This window comes from Oryctolagus cuniculus, chromosome 6 (assembly GCF_051225735.1).
Source record: "Oryctolagus cuniculus isolate XC-2025 breed Fujian yellow rabbit chromosome 6, ASM5122573v1, whole genome shotgun sequence".
In the NCBI taxonomy this organism is placed as follows: Eukaryota; Metazoa; Chordata; class Mammalia; order Lagomorpha; family Leporidae; genus Oryctolagus; species Oryctolagus cuniculus.
In genome coordinates this window covers 7538204-7558089 of record NC_142872.1, presented here as the reverse complement: position 1 = coordinate 7558089, position 19886 = coordinate 7538204, and the positions used below count along the sequence as shown (strand labels likewise).

At 51.5% G+C, this 19886-nt stretch overlaps 1 protein-coding gene across 7 annotated transcripts in view; it reads right to left on the bottom strand.

Moving 5' to 3' along the window:
- LVRN (laeverin) overlaps positions 1 to 19886 on the bottom strand; it is a 72232-nt gene that overhangs the window by 43225 nt on the left and 9121 nt on the right. For all 7 annotated transcript variants that reach the window (XR_016235066.1, XR_016235068.1, XR_016235067.1 and 4 more), the window contains 3 exons: positions 8945 to 9087; positions 7928 to 8067; positions 5548 to 5674 (listed from right to left, as the gene is read on the bottom strand). Coding sequence is in view for 1 of the 7 variants with exons in the window: in XM_002710138.6 (XP_002710184.1) it covers positions 5548 to 5674; positions 7928 to 8067; positions 8945 to 9087 (410 nt within the window). In the remaining 6 variants the exon portion in view is untranslated. The remainder of the gene's footprint in view (positions 1 to 5547; positions 5675 to 7927; positions 8068 to 8944; positions 9088 to 19886) is intronic.

Genomic DNA, 19886 nt, shown 5'->3' with positions numbered 1-19886 from the left:
TAAGGGGACAGTTTAAAAACTTGTCAAGGGACTCCAAATCTCATTAAGATTAGCGGTAAAAATGCCAACTTCAGTGTTAAAGTTAACATATAGATAGGATTAAGTGTTAAAGTGATCATATTTTAAATAGGTACAAGTGCCTGGTAATCATAATAGACAGAATTAAAAAGGAGAGAATGTCCCAATATGGGAAGCAGTTCACACAGCAGACTCAGAATGACAACTGCTTTAAGAAATACTCTGACCTCAGAATCAGCCTTTAAGGCTTGTTAGTCTGACTGAAAAGCCCATGAGAGCATTTCAGGCATGGAAAGCCAAGGCACTGAGGCAAAAAATGTTCTACATGAAGATCTCTGTAAGTGAGACCCCATTGAAAAAGTAGCCATCAAAGAAGGTTGTACTTTTCTCTAAAGGGAGTAGAGAACTTGTACTTTGCTATGGCTGTGTCCAAATACTGAGTTTGTGGACTCAGAAGGCTTCCATAGCCTAGGCAGTTCATGTCAAGAGCCTCAGGTGGTCACTGATGTCATATTTAAGAATGTTAATTGTTAAATTAACAACAGGAGTCACTGTGCACAAACTCCCCAAGCAGGACCTCTGTCCTTAATGAGTTATATTATCAGAGTTAATGTAAAACTTGTTCTCAAACAGTTATGTGTGTGCAAACTGTTGAAATCTTTACTTAGTATAGACTTGGTCTTCGGTGTACAAAGTTAATTGAAAATGAATCTTAATGGGCCGGCGCCACGGCTCACTAGGCTAATCCTCCACCTGCGGCGCTGGCACTCTGGGTTCTAGTCTTGGTTGGGGCACCAGTTCTTCCCAGTTGCTCCTCTTCCAGTCCAGCTCTCTGCTCTGACCTGGGAAGGCAGTGGAGGATGGCCCAGGTCCTTGGGCCCTACACCCATGGGAGACCAGGAGGAAGCACCCGGCTCCTGGCTTCAGATCGGCGCAGTGCGCCGGCTGAAGTGTCCATTTTGGGGGTGAACCAATGGAAGGAAGACCTTTCTCTCTGTCTCTTTCTCTCACTGTCTAACTCTGCCTGTCAAAAAAAAAAAGAAAAGAAAAAAGAAAATGAACCTTAATGGAGAATGGGACAGAGAATGGGAGAGGGAGAAGGAGGTGGGGTAGGAGTGTGGGTGGGAGGGTGGGTCTGGTGGGAAGAATAACTATAAAGCTGTACTTTCGAAATTTGTAGTCCTTAAAAAATAAATTAAAAAATAAAAAATTTTTAAAAAGGCAGATAGAGTTCTGTCACATTTTCTACTGATTACTCCCTTGCTTTAAAGAAAATTACGTTTTTTAAAAAAAGATTATTTGAAAGGCAAAGTTACAGGGGGAGGGGACAGAGAGAGAATATGAATGAAGGAGGACTTTCATCTGCTGGCTCACTCCCCAAATGGCTACAACAGTCAGAGCTGGGCCGATCTGAAGCCAGGAGCCAGGAGCCTCCTCCGGGTCTCCCGCATGGGTGCAGGGATCCAAGGACTTGGGCCATTTTCTGCTGTTTTCCCAGGCCATAAGCAGAGAGCTGGATCAGATGTGGAGCAGCCGGGACTTAAACCAGCACCCACATGGGGATACCAGCACTGCAGGCAGTGGCTTCACCTGCTATGCCACAGGACCGGCCCCAAAGAAAATTATGTTTTAAACTTCAGACAAAAACTGTTTCGCCTTCCTCGCTAGGTCATTTCCTGTTGTGTAAATGCACCAGGATCTGTTTACCCATCCTGCTGTGAATGGCCGCTGTGGAGGTGTTCAGTGGGGGTGATTCCACTAAGTGCAGCTGTGAGATCCCTGTTGCTGCCTTACGGTACAGATGTGCCCCCATCCCTCAGGTACGGCTGGGAATGGTACCACTGGGGTTTAAGGTACTCTAAATGTCAACACCGCTGAACAAATGTTCCAAAGTGGCTCTAGCAATGGATGCTCCTATTAACAATGTCATGTTCTTCCTACCTTGGCATTTGTTCCGGTGTTTGCTTCTCCACACCTGGGGAAGACCTGAGCAGCCCAAGACGCTTCCCTAGGCCCTTGGGTGTTCATTTTGAGACGACTGATGAGGCCAAGTGTCTCTGCATAGTTATTAGCCACAGCTGCTCCCACTTGTGGAAAACCTCAACCCATCTATCTTTCTATTTGCTTCTCTTCAGTTGGGTTTTATTTTTCTAATTTATTTAGAGTTGTTCCTTATATTCTTGGGATACTCCAGTTACTATTTCTTCATCCTCTTTACGACTTGCATTTAGCCAGTACCTTATCAGTAAGTAATTAGTTTCCATGGGGCCTAACATACAGATGCCAGCTCCCAGTTTGGCTCCTTGAACAGAGTCCCTGCTTTTTCTGCGGTTCCACAGCAACTAGAAAAAGAACTGAGACCCAGCACGTGCCCAGAGGATTCTCACTAGTTACTGTTGCTACTTTGTGGCTTTGTGATTTATCTTGTACCTGAGTTTTACTGTTCCAAAAACACCTAGCATGCTGGGACGCATAACACACGCAGTGAGTCCACTGTTATCACAGTTAAAAGCCCACGAAAGGGTGATGGGGAAACTGCCATTTCAAAAACTTGCATATCTTAAATACACAGTTTCTTAATGATTTACTTACTTGAAAGGCAGAGTCACAGAGAGGCAGAATCGGGGCGGGGGGGGGGGGCGGGGAGAGAGTTCCTCCATCCGCCGGTCCACTCCCCAAATAGCCTCAATGGCCAGAGCTGGGCCAATCCGAAGCCAGGAGCCAGGAGCCAGGAGCCAGGAGCTTCCTCCAGGTCTCCCACAAGAGTGCAGGGGTCCAAGGGCTTGGGCCATCTTCTTCTGTTTTCCCAGGCCATAGCAGAGAGCTGGATGGGTAGTAGAGCAGCCAGGACTCAAACCAGTGCCCATATTGGAAGCCAGCAGTGCAGGTGGTAGTTTTACCCGCTACGCCACAGCACCAGCCCCAAGTACATATATTTATTCCTACAAGCATCATTTCATTCTTCCTTTCAAAATTCACAATGACTCAAGCATCTAACTCTAATGGTCCTGACATTTGATACTTCAGTCCACTTCTGACTATAAACCGTGAGTTACAATGACAGCAACACCAGAAAAAAAAAAAAAAAAGCTGCTCAACAGAACAGATAACAGGAACAGGCTTTATATTACCTTAGATCCCAGTTACAAAAAGATATGCTAAAAGAACAACTAGGAAGCAATAAACTTTTTTTTCCATGTCCACGATTTCCTGATATCAAGTGTTACCTGAAAGGAACCTGCTGAGCTTGGGGTGTTAATTTGGATGCTGCATAGTCTGCAACCCCCAGGTGTTAAAGGCTTGGTCCCCAACGTGCTGATACAGGGAGTGGTGGAACCATGAGCAGTGTGATGAAGTAGGAGGTCACCACATCATGGGGGGTGCTCCCCTGGAAGGCAGTTCTCAAAGGAGCATTAGGATGGGCTCAACCCCCGTCTCTGATTTCACAGGAAGACATAAACTTCACAGCTTTCCACCTGACCTTTGGCGAGGTCTTGCATGTGTGGGAAATGCTGATGGAGAAGGTGTCTGTTGTTTTTGTTTTGTTTTGTTTTATTTTGTTTCACTGGTGGCCCAAGCAAGGGAGTTAGAGTAATGAAGACATACTGGTTTCCCTTCTCCTAAAGATCCAGGGTTAGGCACCTTTGCCTGCCAGGAATCAAGGTGAAGTTCTGGCTCAACACCACCTGCAGAGCTCAGAGGGTGGCCCTGGATGAGCTGCTGCCAAAGATAAATCCGGCCTCAACACCGGGAGTTACAGTGTAGTCAGAATTTCTGGGCATCTTGCAACTCATCACATGCCTTTATCCCCACCAAAAGCAGCTCACTGTTCACCCCCCGAGAGAACCCCTGCAGGCTCTGAAGGGCAAGAGACGATCCAGATTCTTCCCCAAATGACCACGGAAGCCAGTGGTGGAGACAGGACACAGGGACTCGGTGGAAGGCCCCACAGGAAGCTGTGCATGCATGAGGAAAGGGGTGGGGGCAAGGCTGCCTGGAGGAAGAGGCACTGGCGTGAGAAAACTGAGCTGACCCATCAGGCAGAGGGCACTCCAGGATGTGCAAACCACACATGCGAGAGCCTGGGAGAGAGGAAGGCACAGCAAAGGGGCAAGAGGGCAGTGGCAGGCGGGCACTCACTTCACACCGAGGAGTGGACAACGGTCACTTAGCATGGCAGCCAAAGCACCACTGCTAAGACGTGGGATGAGCTGGGACGTGATTCCCAGAGCAATGGGGAGCTACAGAGAGCTTTTAAAAACAGGAGCATGGCCAGGCTTCACCCTGGGAAGATCCTGCTGACTTCCCACTAGTGCACTGGGTGGGGGCGAGCAGGACTAATGTGGTGCAGATGCTGGTGTGGCCAACAGGAGGAGCCAGGGGCAGGGACGTGAGCAGTGGGGGTGGCTACAGCACAGTGACAAGCTGGATGCCGGGCATGCTCCAAGGGACCAGGGTATCAGGATTCCTGGGGACCTCTGCTCCCCCTAACAACAACAGTCAAACTTTCCTGGCCTCAACAAGGATCATCTGTGTGTCCCCAGAGGCAACAGGAGTTTGGTCTCCTCGCCTGGACTCCTGCTGTCTCCAATGCCCAGAAGACAGGGGTCCCCTCCCGTCTCATGGTCTCCAGCCCTCAGTTCCTACTACCCCTTGCTGGAAAGCTGGCGCTGCAGAGCCCCTGGTGTCCTGGTGCCCTAGAGGCTGGACCTCCCCAACATCCTGCTTCCCTCTTCCACCATCTGCCAGCACAGGCAGAGCCCTCTGCTTCCGGGACCTCAGGGGACGCCCAGAGGAACCAGACACTGACGGGACACTCAGCACGGAGACACTCGGCGCACACCTTTCTGAGCGAGTGGCTCACACAACACAGATACAGGAGAGACGAAGGATTTCCACGTCTCCTTGACGAGCATGTTACATTCACACGTGATCCCGATTCCACACACGGAAAACCCACAGATGGGACCACCAAGTCCTAATCAAATGACTCATAACTAAAGGATCCTAAGAAATACAGAGAAAAAACACACCAGACTCACTGATGGGCACAGGAATAGTTCACGCAAGCTGTTAGCTAAGAGGACACGGAGCAGAGCACGGCACACGTACAGGATGCAGAGAGGCCAGAGCTGGGGTGGGGGGGGGGGGACAGCATCTGAGGCCCCAGGAGGTGTGTGCAGCCCGGGAGCTCCTGGGTGCCCGCTGGGCCAGTGCACCGCCCTGTACAGCGAAAAAGCAGACCGGCCTCCACGGGAGACTTCAGAAAGCTTGCAGGAAATGCACGCTATTAAAAAAACTCCAGATGCTTTAAAAAACTCTTTTTCAGCAATATAAGCGCTTCTTTTAATTCCATTTTCCATGAGCTTCTCAAGTACCCCTGCACGTGTTTTGGAAGGTGGGAGGCACAACTAGGAGGTCAGGAGTCCAATTCCATCACAGCAGCCAACGACCAGCCTGAAAGGCCCATCTGTGCGGCCCAAGGTCTCCGCCCCAGGGAGCCGGCTGCATTGCAAGGGAAGACCTCACCTGTTTTTGGAAGGGGGTAACTGATGTTAAACAAATCCTCCAGGAAAGAGAAGATGGGCCCTGTGATGTTCAAGGCGAAGTCCGCGTCTCCGTTTGCAATGGCTTCTTTCCGGGCCCAGATGCGGATCTGAATCCAAACCGAGAGGCAGTAATTAGGAAAAGCAGTGGTGACTCGGACAGCCTGCCTGCTCCAGCTCCTGCCATGTCAGAGCAGCTACCTCATAAAATGCTGAAATGCACACGTGTGCTGAGAAAACCAAGAAGACCACGCACTACGTTCCAAGGGTGACTTCCCCGGAAAAGCTGTGATTGCAGTCTCTGGGAAGGCATCCCGGGAACAGTCCACGCCACCACCTGTCCCCACAGAAAGCGCAGAGCCCGTGTGAGAGGGCGCTTTGGACTCTTGCTTTTCCAGAACATGTTTCTATGATCCAGGGGCCGGCACGGTGGCACAGCGAGTAAAGCCACTACTGGCAAAGTCGGCATCCTGTATCAGAGGGCTGGTTGCAGTCCCAGCTGCCTGTTTCTGATCCAGCTCTGCTAAGATTCCTGGGAAAGCAGAAGCAGCGGGCCCAAGCATCTGAGTCCCTGCCACCCACATGGGAGAGGCTGGTGTTCCGAGCTCCTGGCTTCTGCCTGTCTCAGCTCCAGCCGTTGAGGCCATTTGGGAAGTGAACCAGAGGGTGGAAGATACCGCTCTCTCCCTCTCCCTCTCTAATTATGCCTCTCAAATAAACATAAAAATTGGTTTTTTAAAAAAAGCAATATGGTACATATTTAGCAAGTGTGAATCATGAACATTTAAAATGGTTTGATAATTAAAACATCAATTGCCCTGCTGTATTTCCAAAAAATAAGATTAATTCTCACTTAAAAATGAAGTCTTACATTTCTAAAGCCATTGAAGCAAGTAAATTATACTCTGTGTATTCTGTTGCCAAATAACTCCTCCCACTCAGCAGAGAGGGGAACCCTGCCTCGCTCCGTCAGTTGTGCGGAACCATGCTGCTGTTGGGCACTTGGGAGGTGGCCTGTGTGTTTTTGGTGATTAGCAGGCAGTTGTTTAACATCCATTATTATTGTGCTATGGAAGCACTTTATATTCTACAACATACTAAGCGATTTTTAACAGAATGGCCAGTGTTAATGCTGAAAACGTGGATGAAGCTCAGAAACCTTGAAATCAGAGTCTGAGGTGAGAGAAAACCCGTGTCCCGAGCTGAGTGCTGGTCATTTAAGAAAGAGCTCTTCATGGTGGGCACTGAAGGTCAGTGGGGCAGAGTGCCGCTTGGGACAACTGCATTCCAAATACAAGTGCCCGGCTTGAGTGCTGGCCACTCTGCTTCCAATCTACTTCCGGCTACTGTGCCTGGGAGGCAGCAGATGATGGCCCAAGCACTCGGGTTCCTAACATCCATGCGGGAGATCCGGATGGAGTCCCAGGCTCCTGTTATGGGCATCTGGGTCGTGAGCCAGCATTTGGAGACGCTCTCCCTCCCGGCCGTCCCTCCTGCCCTCTTTCTGTCTCTGTCAGTCCTTTCAAATGGATGAAAATAAATCAACATTTATCAGGGTAACAGCTCCTTGGCAAACCGCTGGAGAAGTGCCGAGGGACGGAGAAGCAGCACGGTGCTGACAGACCTGCGCTCCAGGGACCCAGTCACAGAAAATCTGTCTCGAATTACGTGCATTTGGAATTACACGAGGGCTCAGGAATGCTCTCCCTGCACAAAGTGCAACCACCTGTTTCTGAGGCTCCTGCCAGGACCTCACCATTGCTCTCGGTCTCCCCCACTGCTGCTGGGGTTCATTACCCTGGGCAGGAGGGGCCCAGCGCCTGGCCCCACCCCTTCACCAAACTCCTCCCCACGCCCTGCCTGCGCCCCAGGTTGTAGCCTGCTCCGTAGAAGCCACACTGCAAGCAGAACTGAAGTCCTCTCTGCCCACAGTGGAGACGAGGCGCGCTTAAAAACCATCCCGATGAAATCTGTACATTAACTTCTCATAGACAAGGCTCCTCCCATAAATGCCCACTGCGGAAGTCAAAAGTAAGGCCAGTGATGGGATTTTAGGCTGGGTGGCCAGCAAGGAAGCAGGCCGACGAGGACCACTCTGGAGACGCGGCTGTGAAGTTCATGTGCCTTCGTCCCTTCCAGGCCTGGCAGGTGCTCAGAAGCCACGTGGAGAAGTGGGCAGGAAGGGTGGCCTTCCCGGAGTCCCTCCACAGAGCCTCGTGTCCCATGCAGCAAGGATGCCCTACAAGCTTTCCAAGGCCTTGGGAGAGAGGGAATGCTGGGAAGCCAGGCGAGAGTCCTGCGGGCAGAGAGACCACGAACAACCCACGGCCAGCGCAGCTCCCCTCCCCAGAGCCCGTCCTCACCTGCTTCCCCCTCTCAGTGCGGCTGACGAAGTCCAAGTCGCAGACAGCAAAGGCCACCACGTAGGTGGGCATGCGGGGCGTGGTGTGAAAGGTGGTGGCCGTCCACCTGCTGCCGTTCACGTCTTCCCTTTCCGACCGACCTGGAGCAGTCATTTTAGAGCAGAGCGCTGGGAACCTAAACCTCCCTTCCAAAGTCACTTCTCAACCCTCCTGTCGCCAAGATATCCCCACCAGCACTCCCCTAAGACGCAAGACGACCCGAAGATCTGGGGTAGCACCTTGGGCCTCAGTCTCCATCCCTAGTGACACATACAGGCTCGACTGAGGGCCACGCCCAAGAGAGCTCAAGTGAGGTGCCCAGCCTGCCTCCTCTCTTAGACTCACTTCAGCTGTCCCCTGGTCCCACTCATTTCTCTCAACGCTCAGCACAGAGTTGCTGGGCTCACAGGGGGTCCCCAGAAGTGCAGAGGTCTCCAGAGAAGCCAGCTGGGCCTCTGAGGAGAAACCTCAGGCCCCAAGGCCCATGAGGGCCCGACAGGACAGGGGCTGGTATCAAGAGGAAGCAGAGGGGACCTGCCACGTGTGGGCACAGGTGCAGTCTCTTCTCAGCTCCCCCGATGGCTGCCCTGGCAGAGTGGCAGGTCCAGCATTAGTTCTCCTGGGTCTTCACGGAGACAAAAACAGAGACCTTTCTGTGAAACATGCAGACTGTTAAAAGATGGAAACTCACTCAAATTTTTTAAAAACGCACATGAGCCAAATAAAACCCATCTGTGGTTCAGCTCTGACCAAGGCCACCAGCCTGTTGTCACTGGGGGTCAGAGGAGGAAGCCCAGGGCGTAGGAACGACGCCAGGGCAGGGTGAACCTGCAGAGGGTTCAAGAAGGGGGACTGCACAGAGCCGGGCGGGGTTCCTGGCTTCTCGGACTAAACAAAGCAGGTGCTGACGCCGTGTGGGACTGCCCTCGGGGTCGGCGCAGTCACCACTGGGAGCTACGGCGCCGAGGCGCTACTCACTCAGCACCGGCATGTTGGAGAGGGCCACGTAAGCCGGGTGATGAACAAGGGTGACGTTGAAGGTGGCCTTCAGAGCCGGCTCGTCAAAGCACGGGAAGACGCTCCTGGCGAACGTCGGCTCCATCTGCGAGGCTATCAGGGCCCTGAAACACAGTTATTTGGGGAAAAAATCCATTTATTTTTACTGCAGATCAGTGGGAGCAGAAACGACACGAGGAGGCCAAGGCTGTAACCCAGCCTGGTAGGTGCAGGGAGCCGGGCACTTCGCCCAGCTGCGGCACTCACGCCCCAGTTACTACCACACTGGGCGTTCTCCTGAGACCCGGAACACGAAGGGACTCTTTAATTTCAAACCGCAGAGTAGTATTTACTTCACTACATCATCAACCTTAAAACCTGTCACAACGAAGCAGCAACAAATACAGCGAGCACGCCGGCCTCGCCAGGCTGCGGAGCGGCCTCTCCTGACCTGGGTGGCTGGTGCAGCCTGTGTGAGCTCCGCCAGGGCTCTCCCGCTTCTCACGCAGCTCCTCTTCCCGCTGGTCTTCCTCTGCACACTGCTGGGGTGAGTCATGTGTGCGCGCGGCAAGGCAACCAAACAACTCTGCAGTTTTATGGGCAGACTGTGTGGATCCCTGCCGCTCCCTCCATGTGCTCAGAAGGGGCAGAGAGCAACTTCATCCCACAGCGCACTGGGGACCGTCAGCGGGGAGCCAGGGCAGGAGTGCCTGAGCCAACCAGACACCAGGCTCACCCTCTGCAAACACAGCCGGGTCTGCTGGGGCCAGGGTCGTAGCCCACAGCTTCCTCCTCAGGATACAGCTGCGACCTTGTTACCCCCCAGGAGCGGCCTGGGGTGCCAGCGTCTTCCAAGGACAAAAGTGGATGCTTTTCCAGCGAAGGTCCCGAGACTTCATGACTCGATACATTCATCCTGGCTGCCTCCTTCTTTTTTTTTTTTTTTAAGATTTATCTATCTATTTGAAAAGCATAGTTTTATATATATATATATATATATAGAGAGAGAGAGAGAGAGAGAGAGAATCTTCCATATACTGGTTCACTCCCCAATGGCCGCAGTGGCCAGAGCTGGGCCAGACGGAAGCCAGGAGCTGGGAGCTTCTTCCAGGTCTGCCACATGGGTGCAGGGGCCGAAGCCCCTCCACTGCCTTCGCAGGTGCATTAGCAGGGAGCTGGATCAGAAGTGGAGCAGCCGGGAGTGGAACCAGCACCTGTATGGGATGCTGGCATCGCAGGTGGTGGTGGCTTCACGCATTACACCATAGCACCGGCCACCAAGGCCAGATTCTTACGTAAATAAAAGGTGACTTCAGCAAAGCTATCTCCAGAGCATGGGTGCCACCCATTTCCCCCTCTCGGAATCCCCCCCCCACCCCGGATAAGGCTCCCACTCTCACAGAGCTCCAAACGGACTCAGAAGGACACACAGGGCAGGACACTCAAAACCCTTCCCCGTTGGCCATTTGAGGGGTCCAGAAGCCCACCGTGACAAAGTGTCTTTCCTAGCGAGCCTGTTCTGTCCTGCCCAGTCCCCACCCCCCACCTTCCTTACAGCTTTGCTTGCAGGGGCAGGACAGCGGCCACAGGCTCAGACACCAGCCCCCCAGCTCCGTGTACCTTCTGCTCATGTGTGCACCTGCAACACCAGCTGATGCCTACTGCCTTTGTAAGAGAAACTACGGGAAGAAAAGCACGGGAAGAGCATCCTGGCTGCCCTGAGCTGCCAAGATCAGGGTCTCAAGGAGTCGCGAGATGGGGAGTAGGGGGTGGGGAGCAAGCGGCTCTCCTGAGCAGAGAACATGACGCTTCAATCCCACGAGGTAGTAAGGCGACAGTGCAGGAGTCACCGCACAGGCAAACCAGACACGGGGCCCGGCAACTCCCGGCTCGGGCCCACAGAAGTAAACTAAAACCACTTCCCACCCTGTGTTTCACAAACCAAAGGCCAGGAAAAACCCTGCAGCGCAAGGTCCTTTTGGTTCTCAGTCTGCAGAGACAGAGCGGAACAGCAGCACCTGTGATGCGCAGGCGCCGTGGCCAGGACCGCGGGGGCCCTTGGGTGGCTTTCTTTCCCCTTTCCTGTCTGCAGTAGACTCACGCAAGGACACCGTGACCTCAGAAAAGAGACGGCTCCTTTCTCTCCTGCCTCCAAGCCTCGCTGAAATGTGCTATTTCAGCGGCCAGAGTGGTCAGCTGGATGGGTCTAAGTGGGGGAGAGTGTGTGTACTGGGCTGCCCTCCTGTCTGGCCTGAGGACCAAGGCCCCCACTCGCTGGGTGGTCCACACCCTGTGATGCCCCTGAGGCTTCAATCTACCAGCATTTGAAAAAAACACCCACTACCTGCACTCGGAACAGTACTGCACCCCAAACTATTCTGTGAGTTCTGCAAGCCTGCGGCTCTAGTTACCAAGTTCTGAGGAACACAGCTGGTCAAGGCTCAAATAAAAGTCTTGGAGGAATTGCTGCCCCCGCCCCAATTTCTAACACAAAACTCATTCAGAAATCAAAGTTTTTAGCAGAGCCAGATGTTACACCACTGGACTGTGGTGCAGGGATCGGCCGGTCAGCCATGTTTGTTGGTTACGTGTGTAATCAGATCTGGAAAGACACCAGAACATGGTAGAAGTAAAATCCCAAGAAAGGTGCCAAACTGTCCTGCAGGTAAACTGGGGCCCCTCAAGCTACTCAGCTAGACCAGGAGCACCCAGAGCGCGGTGCAGGGAGTGGAGACCTGAGGTTTGACCTCCCAGCAAACAGACAGCAACAAGGCGAAAGGACAGCAGACGCTGGCGAGCAGCTCGACCTGGAGAAAGCGGAAGCCAACTGGCGGGGATGCGAAGGTGACAGCAGAGCTGACTGCTCGGGAGGCAGAGCCAGGAGAGCACAGCTGCCTTGGAACCCTGGTCAGTCCCAGGCAAGGGACGAGCCCTGGGACAGGGCTGCCTTGGGTCCTGTCCAGCACAGCCACCTGCGGCAGGCTGGAGGAGCTCGGAGCTGCACTCCTCCCGTCCGGGAACAGAGGAGGGAGGCACAGCGACCAGCACAACAGGACTCTGGGGGCCGGGGGAACTGCAGGGGTGGGCGGAGTCCAGAGGGGTGCTACACACCACCCTGCCGGCCCTCTGGGGTTGAAACAACGCTGTAAGGAGGCAGAGAGGACGAGAAATGGAGACGTCCCACCACCACCTAGCCCACGGCAGCCTCCGCCCTGAGCCAGCCTCAGAGTGGGAAGGGGAGGACGGAGGGGCGAGGGACAGCCCACGTGCGCTAAGCGGCAGTGCCGAGCGTGCACAGGTCCGCATTTCCCAACTGTTGCAACTACCTGGAGGTGTGACAGATGCGGGGACTGCAGCTGTGAGAGCAGAGGGTGGGCTGCCGGGGTCTTCGCGCAGGAGCAGGGGTGAGGAGCCCTTGGTCCACGTTGTGGAGGGGAAGTGGGAAACACAGTTGTGTGTTCAATGGAATTATGAGGACTTATTTTGTACTTCTGCAAAATGCCAGTTACTCTTGTTCTCAAGATACACAGGATCGGCCAGCGCCGCGACTCACTAGGCTAATCCTCCGCCTTGCGGCACCGGCACACCAGGTTCTAGTCCCGGTCGGGGCACCGGATTGTCCTGGTTGCCCCTCTTCCAGGCCAGCTCTCTGCTGTGGCCAGGAAGTGCAGTGGAGGATGGCCCAAGTGCTTGGGCCCTGCACCCCATGGGAGACCAGGAGAAGCACCTGGCTCCTGCCTTCGGATCAGCGCGGTGCACCAGCTGCAGCGGCGGTCATTGGAGGGTGAACCAACGGCAAAGGAAGACCTTTCTCTCTGTCTCTCTCTCTCTCACTGTCCACTCTGCCTGTCAAACAAACAAACAAACAACTCTGCTCACTGGCTGTAGCGGCCATTAGATGGTGAACCAATGGTAAAGAAGACCTTTCTCTCTGTCTCTCTCACTGTCTAACTCTGCCTGTCCAAAAAAAAAAAAAAGATACACAGGGTCTCCATTCGCTTAGCCTGATCACCTCCCAGGAGCGTCGCTCAGCCCCATTAGATACATGGGCCACCTCCACGGAGCACTGCAGCTGCCTCTCTCCCCGGCCACCAGCATCACCGTGCTCCTGGCCTTGCTTCGAGACTCCCAAGTGCCCTCCTAACATTGCTCAACTCTTCCCTGCTTGCCCCCCCCCCCAGCACCCTGCCAGATTCCCAGCAGGGCGGTGACTGCAAGGAGGGCTCTCCCCCTGCTCTGCTCACTGCCTCCCCTGCACCCACCCACCGCTGTCATCACGCTGCTCCCCACCAAGAGAGCCGAACTTTCGCCAACACGCTCACTCCCTCTCTGGATCTTCCTAAGTTTGTGTCTCCCAATTCTTCCTCATCTTTTCTAGTCATTATCAGAGAAGCTGCGAGCACTCCTTCAGGCCTCTGTGAACAAGAGGATTACACATCTTCTCCTGCTGGATTTCAAAGGTAGAAGACTCAACACGCCCACCCTCACATTTCTGTCATGGGAAAGTGACACCCTGGGACTTCATGCAACTGACAGACACCTGGCAAGTGGCAAGGCTGGGGCCAGAATCAGCCCCGTATCCTACGCCTCGTTCCTCTAGAGGTCCTTCCACTGTCCACTCCGAGGTATATAATGTAATAAACACGAAAAGCAAGTAAGATGGATGAAGACGGCCGAAGACTACCATCACACTCAGTAGCACTCAATGCAGAGAGGAAGGGACCGCCGCTTCCCACCAGGAGGGCGGAGTGAGCCTTCTGCTGCAAACAGCTTAGCAATCTGAACTGCAAGGAACACGTGTGTCAGACATCACATCACAGGGAGCACTGTGACCCCAAGAATGAAAAACCAGCAGGGTGAAATTCAACATCATCTGTCCTCCTGCCTGGAACAGATTTTCTAAACTGCAGAACAGGGCAGGGGAACTGAGAGAGGCCAGGAGTCTAAGCTGGGGAGTCCGAGATGCGAGCTCGGGGAGCCTGGACAGTTAGAATCAAAGGGAGATAAGGAGGCCGAGAAAGACCTCCGGGAGTCCCCTTGAATACTGACCTCCACTGCACGAGGTCAGCTGAAGAAAAGCTGTCGGGAAAAGAACAGGCGAGGTGAGGGTGAGCCCTGCAAGGCCCAGAGCTGGCAGAGAGGTAGGAGTGGCCTGAGTGCCCACAGTCAGCGCTCACGACCTCCACGGCACCTGCACTGCTCAGCAGAGAACCAGCACGGTCCCAGAGGAAGGGCCACCCAGCCTCGCTCTCAGAGAGCCCACAGCAAGGCTCCGGGCCACCGGGCGTCACTCTCGGAGAGCCCACGGCAGGGCTCCGGGCCACCGGGCGTCACTCTCGGAGAGCCCACGGCAAGGCTCCGGGCCACCGGGCATCACTCTCAGAGAGCCCACGGCAAGGCTCAAGCATCACCACACAGCCTTCACACTCACCCACAGACACTAATGTGACAAAGTCTGGCACTTGGCAATGTGAAAACTTACACGTCAGGCACTCGGTAAAAAGATGAGAAAATGCCCAAATACTTGCAAATGAAATACCACAGTTCTAAATCACCCTGCAGTCAAAAAAGTATTAAGAATGGAAGGAAAAGAAAATGACAACATAAAACCACCGTGGCATGTTGCTCAAGCAAAAATTAGTGGGAAATGAACTATGAATACACATATTAGGAAAGAAGGTTCTTAAAGTGATGAGCAGTGTCAGCCTTAAGAAAACTGAAATGGGGCCAGCGTGGTGCGTAGCAGGAAAAGACACCGCCCACGTCGCCAGCATCCTGCAGGGGCACCAGCTGGCATCCTGGCTGCTCCACTTCAATCCAGCCCCCTGCTGATGACATGCAAAATGCAGCGGACGATGGACCAAGTGTTTGGGCCCCTGTCACCCACATGGGAGACCTGGATGAAGCTCCTGGCTCCTGGCTTCGGCCTGGCTCAGCCCTGACTGTTGCAGTCATCTGGGGAGAGAATCAGCAGATGGAAGATCTCCGTCTCTCCCTCTCTCTTCCTGTGACTCGGACTTTCAAATAAATAAATAAATCTTCAAAAAATAACAAATAAATAAAAGAATATCGAAAGGAAAGGAAATGAAGCCCAAAATAAAAAGGAGAAAACATTAAAGGTCGCTATATGAATCATCAAAATGAAAAAAAACATAGAAGCAGTAGAGAAAATCAATGCAACCAAAAACTGGTTCTACAACATTAATCAAACCAATCAAATTCATCAACTATTAGAAGTAGGAGAGACCTCAGACTCCCACACTGTCAATTTACAGATCTAACAGCTGAGGTCTTAGGAATTTATCAAACTAGGTAGACACCTCGTAAGTGGTAGTATGAGCGTATCAGCCTGGTGCCCAGCTCCTAAAGGGAAAAGACACAGATTAATAGTATCAGGAATGAAAGGGGTAATGTCATCACAGACTGCATGGCAATTAAAAGAATAAGGAAATACTTTTGAACTTTACACTGCAGAATTTGACGGCCCTTATTAAATGGGCACATGAAACACTCACAGGTCAACCTGACAGACTCTGCCCCCGTTTCTACCAAATACCTTCAGTGTGCAGTAAAAACCAGGCCACACAAGTTCCAGGACCAGGTGGCCTCACTGGGGAAATTCAACCAAGCATTCAAGGAAGAAACTGCACCTACTTCATACAAATTCCTTCCTGAACACTGAAGGAGACGGAGCACCACTAAACTCCTTCTTCAAAGACAGTGTGACTCTGAAACCAGAACCAGAGGCGCGGCAGGAAAATAAGGACAATTGCAAGTCAGTGTCTCTAACAGGCACGGGGTCAAAGTGCTAAACAAAACGTTAGCAAAGCAAATCTAACAGTGTATAAAAAGGCTAATGCACCAAGATTGGCTTAGATTGGCTTACCACTGGAAAATTAAAGCAATTTAATTAACAAACTAAAGAAGAAAACCCATCTGAACATCTCAATGGATGTCGAAATATGAAATGTCCTGACAAAACTTGGAATATTAGAAATAGAAGGGAACTTCCCCCATCTAACAAGAGGAACCAATAACAACAAAAGGGAAAATCACTACCAATGGTGAAAGGAATAAGCAAGAAAAAGAAAGAAAATGCATCTCAACTAGAAAAGGAATAAAACTGTCATTACTTTACATAGTATGATCAGCCATGTAACTTAACAGAAAATTAGTAATGTTCAACAAAAAAGCTGCTAAAACTAAGAGAAGAGTTTAGTAAGGCTCTAGCACACAAGATAAATACACAAAGATTAGCAGCAAACAAATGAAGTTTTTGAAAATACCATTCACAATAGATTGAAAAAACATGAATAGGGATAAATCTGACAAGACACATACAATATGTACAGTGAAAACTGTACTGTCAAACATTGCTGAGAGGAAATGAAGAAGACCCAAATAAATGGAGAGATACACATACTATGTGCATGTATTAGAAGATTTAATATTTTAAAATTTTGAATTGTTGTCAAATTAGTCTATAGAGAAAAATCTCAGTCAAAATCCTAACAAGTTTTTTTCATTTTCTCCTAATCTATAGAAATTAATTATCTAATTCTAAATACATATGGAAATGCAAAGGACTGCAAAATCTTAGATAATTCTGAAAAGGAACAAAATCAGTAGATGAACACCACACCACCTGACTTCAAGACTTATTCTAAAGCCACAGAAATCGAAACAATGTGGACTTGGCATAAGGACACACACATCAGTGCTAAACACAGACAATTCAAAAATATACCATATATATAATATATATGGACTACCTTTTTTTAAGATTTATTTATTTATTTGAAAGTCAGAGCTACAGAGAGAGAGGAGAGTCAGAGAAAGAAAAAGGTCTTCCATCTTCTATTCAATGGTTCACTCCCCAATTGGCCACAACAGCCAGAGCTGTGCCGATCCGAAGCCAGGAGCTTCTTCTGTGTCTCCAACATAGGTGCAGGGGCCCAAGGACTTGGGCCATCCCCTACTGCTTTCCCAGGCCATAGCAGAGAGCTGGATCAGAAGTGGAACAGCCGGGTCTCGAACCAGCACCCATAAGGGATGCCGGCACTTCAGACCAGGGCATTAACCCACTGTGCCACAGCAACGGCTCCATGACTACTGTTTTTCTTTGTTTTGTTTTTTGATTTTTTTTTTACAAAGACAATTCAGTGAAGAAAGAATTTCTCACACTGTATATAAAATTTAGCTCAAAATGGATCACAGATGTTCTATAAAGCCTAGAACTACAGACGGCACGGAAGAAAGCTTTTACGGGTTTGGAACAGAATGTTTTCTTAACTACAACACCAAAAGCCTGATACATAAAAGGAGTAGCTGTGGGGCAGGTGCTGCCCTGCCCGTTAACGCTCTCGGATGCCTGCATCCCGTATCGGTGTGCCTGGGTTTGAGCCCTGGCTCTGCTCGCACTCCAGCTCCCTGCTGTGCACCCCCTAGGAGGCGGCTGTGATGGCTCCAGGACTTGGGTCCCTGCCACACATTCAGAATGGTCCACGACGTCCCACCTCCTGGCGTCAGCCTGCTCCAACCCCAGTTGCTGTGCGCTTTTGGGAAGTGCATCAGTGCATGGAAGCTCTGTCTCCCAAAAAATAGACAGTTTCTTAAAATGGAAAAACTGATCAATTCAGGTTCATCAGAAATTCTGATCTCTGAAAGACAAAGTTCAGGGCATGAAGACAAGTAACTGAGAAGATATCTATAAATCACATATCTGAGAAAGAATTCTCCTAAATTCAAAGAAAAAAAAAGGTAGAAAAGATTCTAACAGGTGCTTTGCTAAGGAGATGTGTGGATGGAAAATAAGTCCAGGAAATGATGGACAAACTTGCTGGTCACCAGGACAAACTAAAACTGCAGTGGGGGGCCACACACACCTATGCACATGGCTAGAATGAGAAATTCTAGCAATACCAACTGCAGAGGAGGAGTGGGCAGCTAGCACACGCCTGTGCTGCTGATGGAAACTCTGAGCGGTCAGATTCCTTGGTGAGCAGTTTGTAACGTCTTAAAACATTAAACATTCTCTTACCATATGACCTAACCTCTCCACTCCTGGACATTCGCTCAACACAAGTAAACTTACACAAAGACCTGAACACGACTACTGCTGGAACTTTGTTTGTGACACTCCCACGCCGGAAACCATCCCAACGACCTGGAAATCCACTGGACGCACAAACCGTGGAAGATGCGTGCAAGGCAGTGACCGCAGGCACCAGAAGGAGCTGACACACGCCAGGGCTGCATCTCAAAGCGGCCCTACCAAGTGAGAGAAGACAGGACCGAGGACAGACTATGCGGCCCTCCAGATGAAACACCAGAACATGCCAAAGCACCTACAGGTAGGAGAGCAGATCCACAGTCGCCCGGGGGGGGGGGGGTGAGGGAGCAGGTGGGCAGGAAGGGCCATCAGGAAGGGCAGACACTGGGCACACCGGAGATGTGTGGAGATGCCCTCACCACCACCCGGGTGTGCGCACGTGGGAGCTCACCAGGCCGTGCCCTCTACGGGAACGATGCAGCAACAACGCACTTAACAGCTACAGAAATGTGAGAAGGCAGAGAAACCTGACGCAAACGCCTGCACCTCAAAAATGCCAGACGTTGAAATCAGCAAAGACAGGACAGCTGCATGTCTGAGGAGAAAGAACAAGACGACACAGAGAGGATAGAAGTGGAAGAAATGACAATGCAGAAATCCATGAAAAACTCAGTATCTTTTTAGATGATTTACTCATTTTCTTGAAAGGCAGAGCTACAGAGATGCAGGGAGAGACAGAGAGAGAGAGGTCTTCCATCTGCTGGTTCACTGCCCATATGGCTGGAGCTGGACCAGTCTGAAGCCAGGAGCCAGGAGCTTCCTCCAGGTCTCCCACGTGGGTGCAGGAGCCCATGCACTTGGGCCATCCTTCACCTCCTTCCCAGGCACATTATCAGGGGGCCAGAATGGAAACGGAGCAGCTGGGACTCAAACTGGCACTCACAGGGAATGTTGTCATCACAGGCGGTGGCTTTACCTGCTGCACCACAGTGCCGGCCCCAGAATTCAGTATCTTAAATGACAACTTCACTCGACAGGACTAAAAGCAGAATGGACACTGTGAAGAAAAAGGAAATCAGTAAAACTGAAAACGAAGTGACACAGGCTCCCCAAAACCAAATACACAGGGAAGAAGTCATTAAAACCACGGAAAGGACCTGAGGAACCTCCGAGGGCGCATCAGGTGGCCTAGCGACGACTGAGCCCTAGAACCAGAGGGAAAGGGAGGGGGAGCAAAGAACATCTGGAAGTTCTGAGAATTTGTTGGACCCTGAAAGCCCACAGACGCACGAAGTCCACTGATAACCCACTGAAGCAAATCCTAGTAAAACTGCCGGAAACAAGCAACAAAGCAAACTTCAGAGCCACGTCAGACACGGAGGGACAAAAATCAAAAGTCAGATCTCTCCAGACAGCATGCAAACTGGAGAACCATGAAACGACATTGCCGAGTGGCTGGGATTAAAAGCAATAAAAATCAACTTGCTAGCTGGCGCCGCAGCTCACTAGGCTAATCCTCTGCCTGCAGCGCCGGCACCCTGGGTTCTAGAGCCGGTTGGGGAGCTGGATTCTGTCCCGGTTGCCCCTCTTCCAGTCCAGCTCTCTGCTGTGGCCCGGGAGTGCAGTGGAGGATGGCCCAAGTGCTTGGACCCTGCACCCGCACGGGAGACCAGGAGGAAGCACCTGGCTCCTGGCTTCGGATCGGCGCAGCGTGCCGGCCATAGCGGCCATTTGGGCATTTGGGGGGTGAGCCAACGGAAAAGAAAGACCTCTCTCTGTCTTACTTTGCCTGTCCAAAAAAAAAAAAAAAAAAAAAAAAAATCAACTTACTGACTGGAGTTCTAAACCTGGGGGGGGGGGGGGAATTCTTCA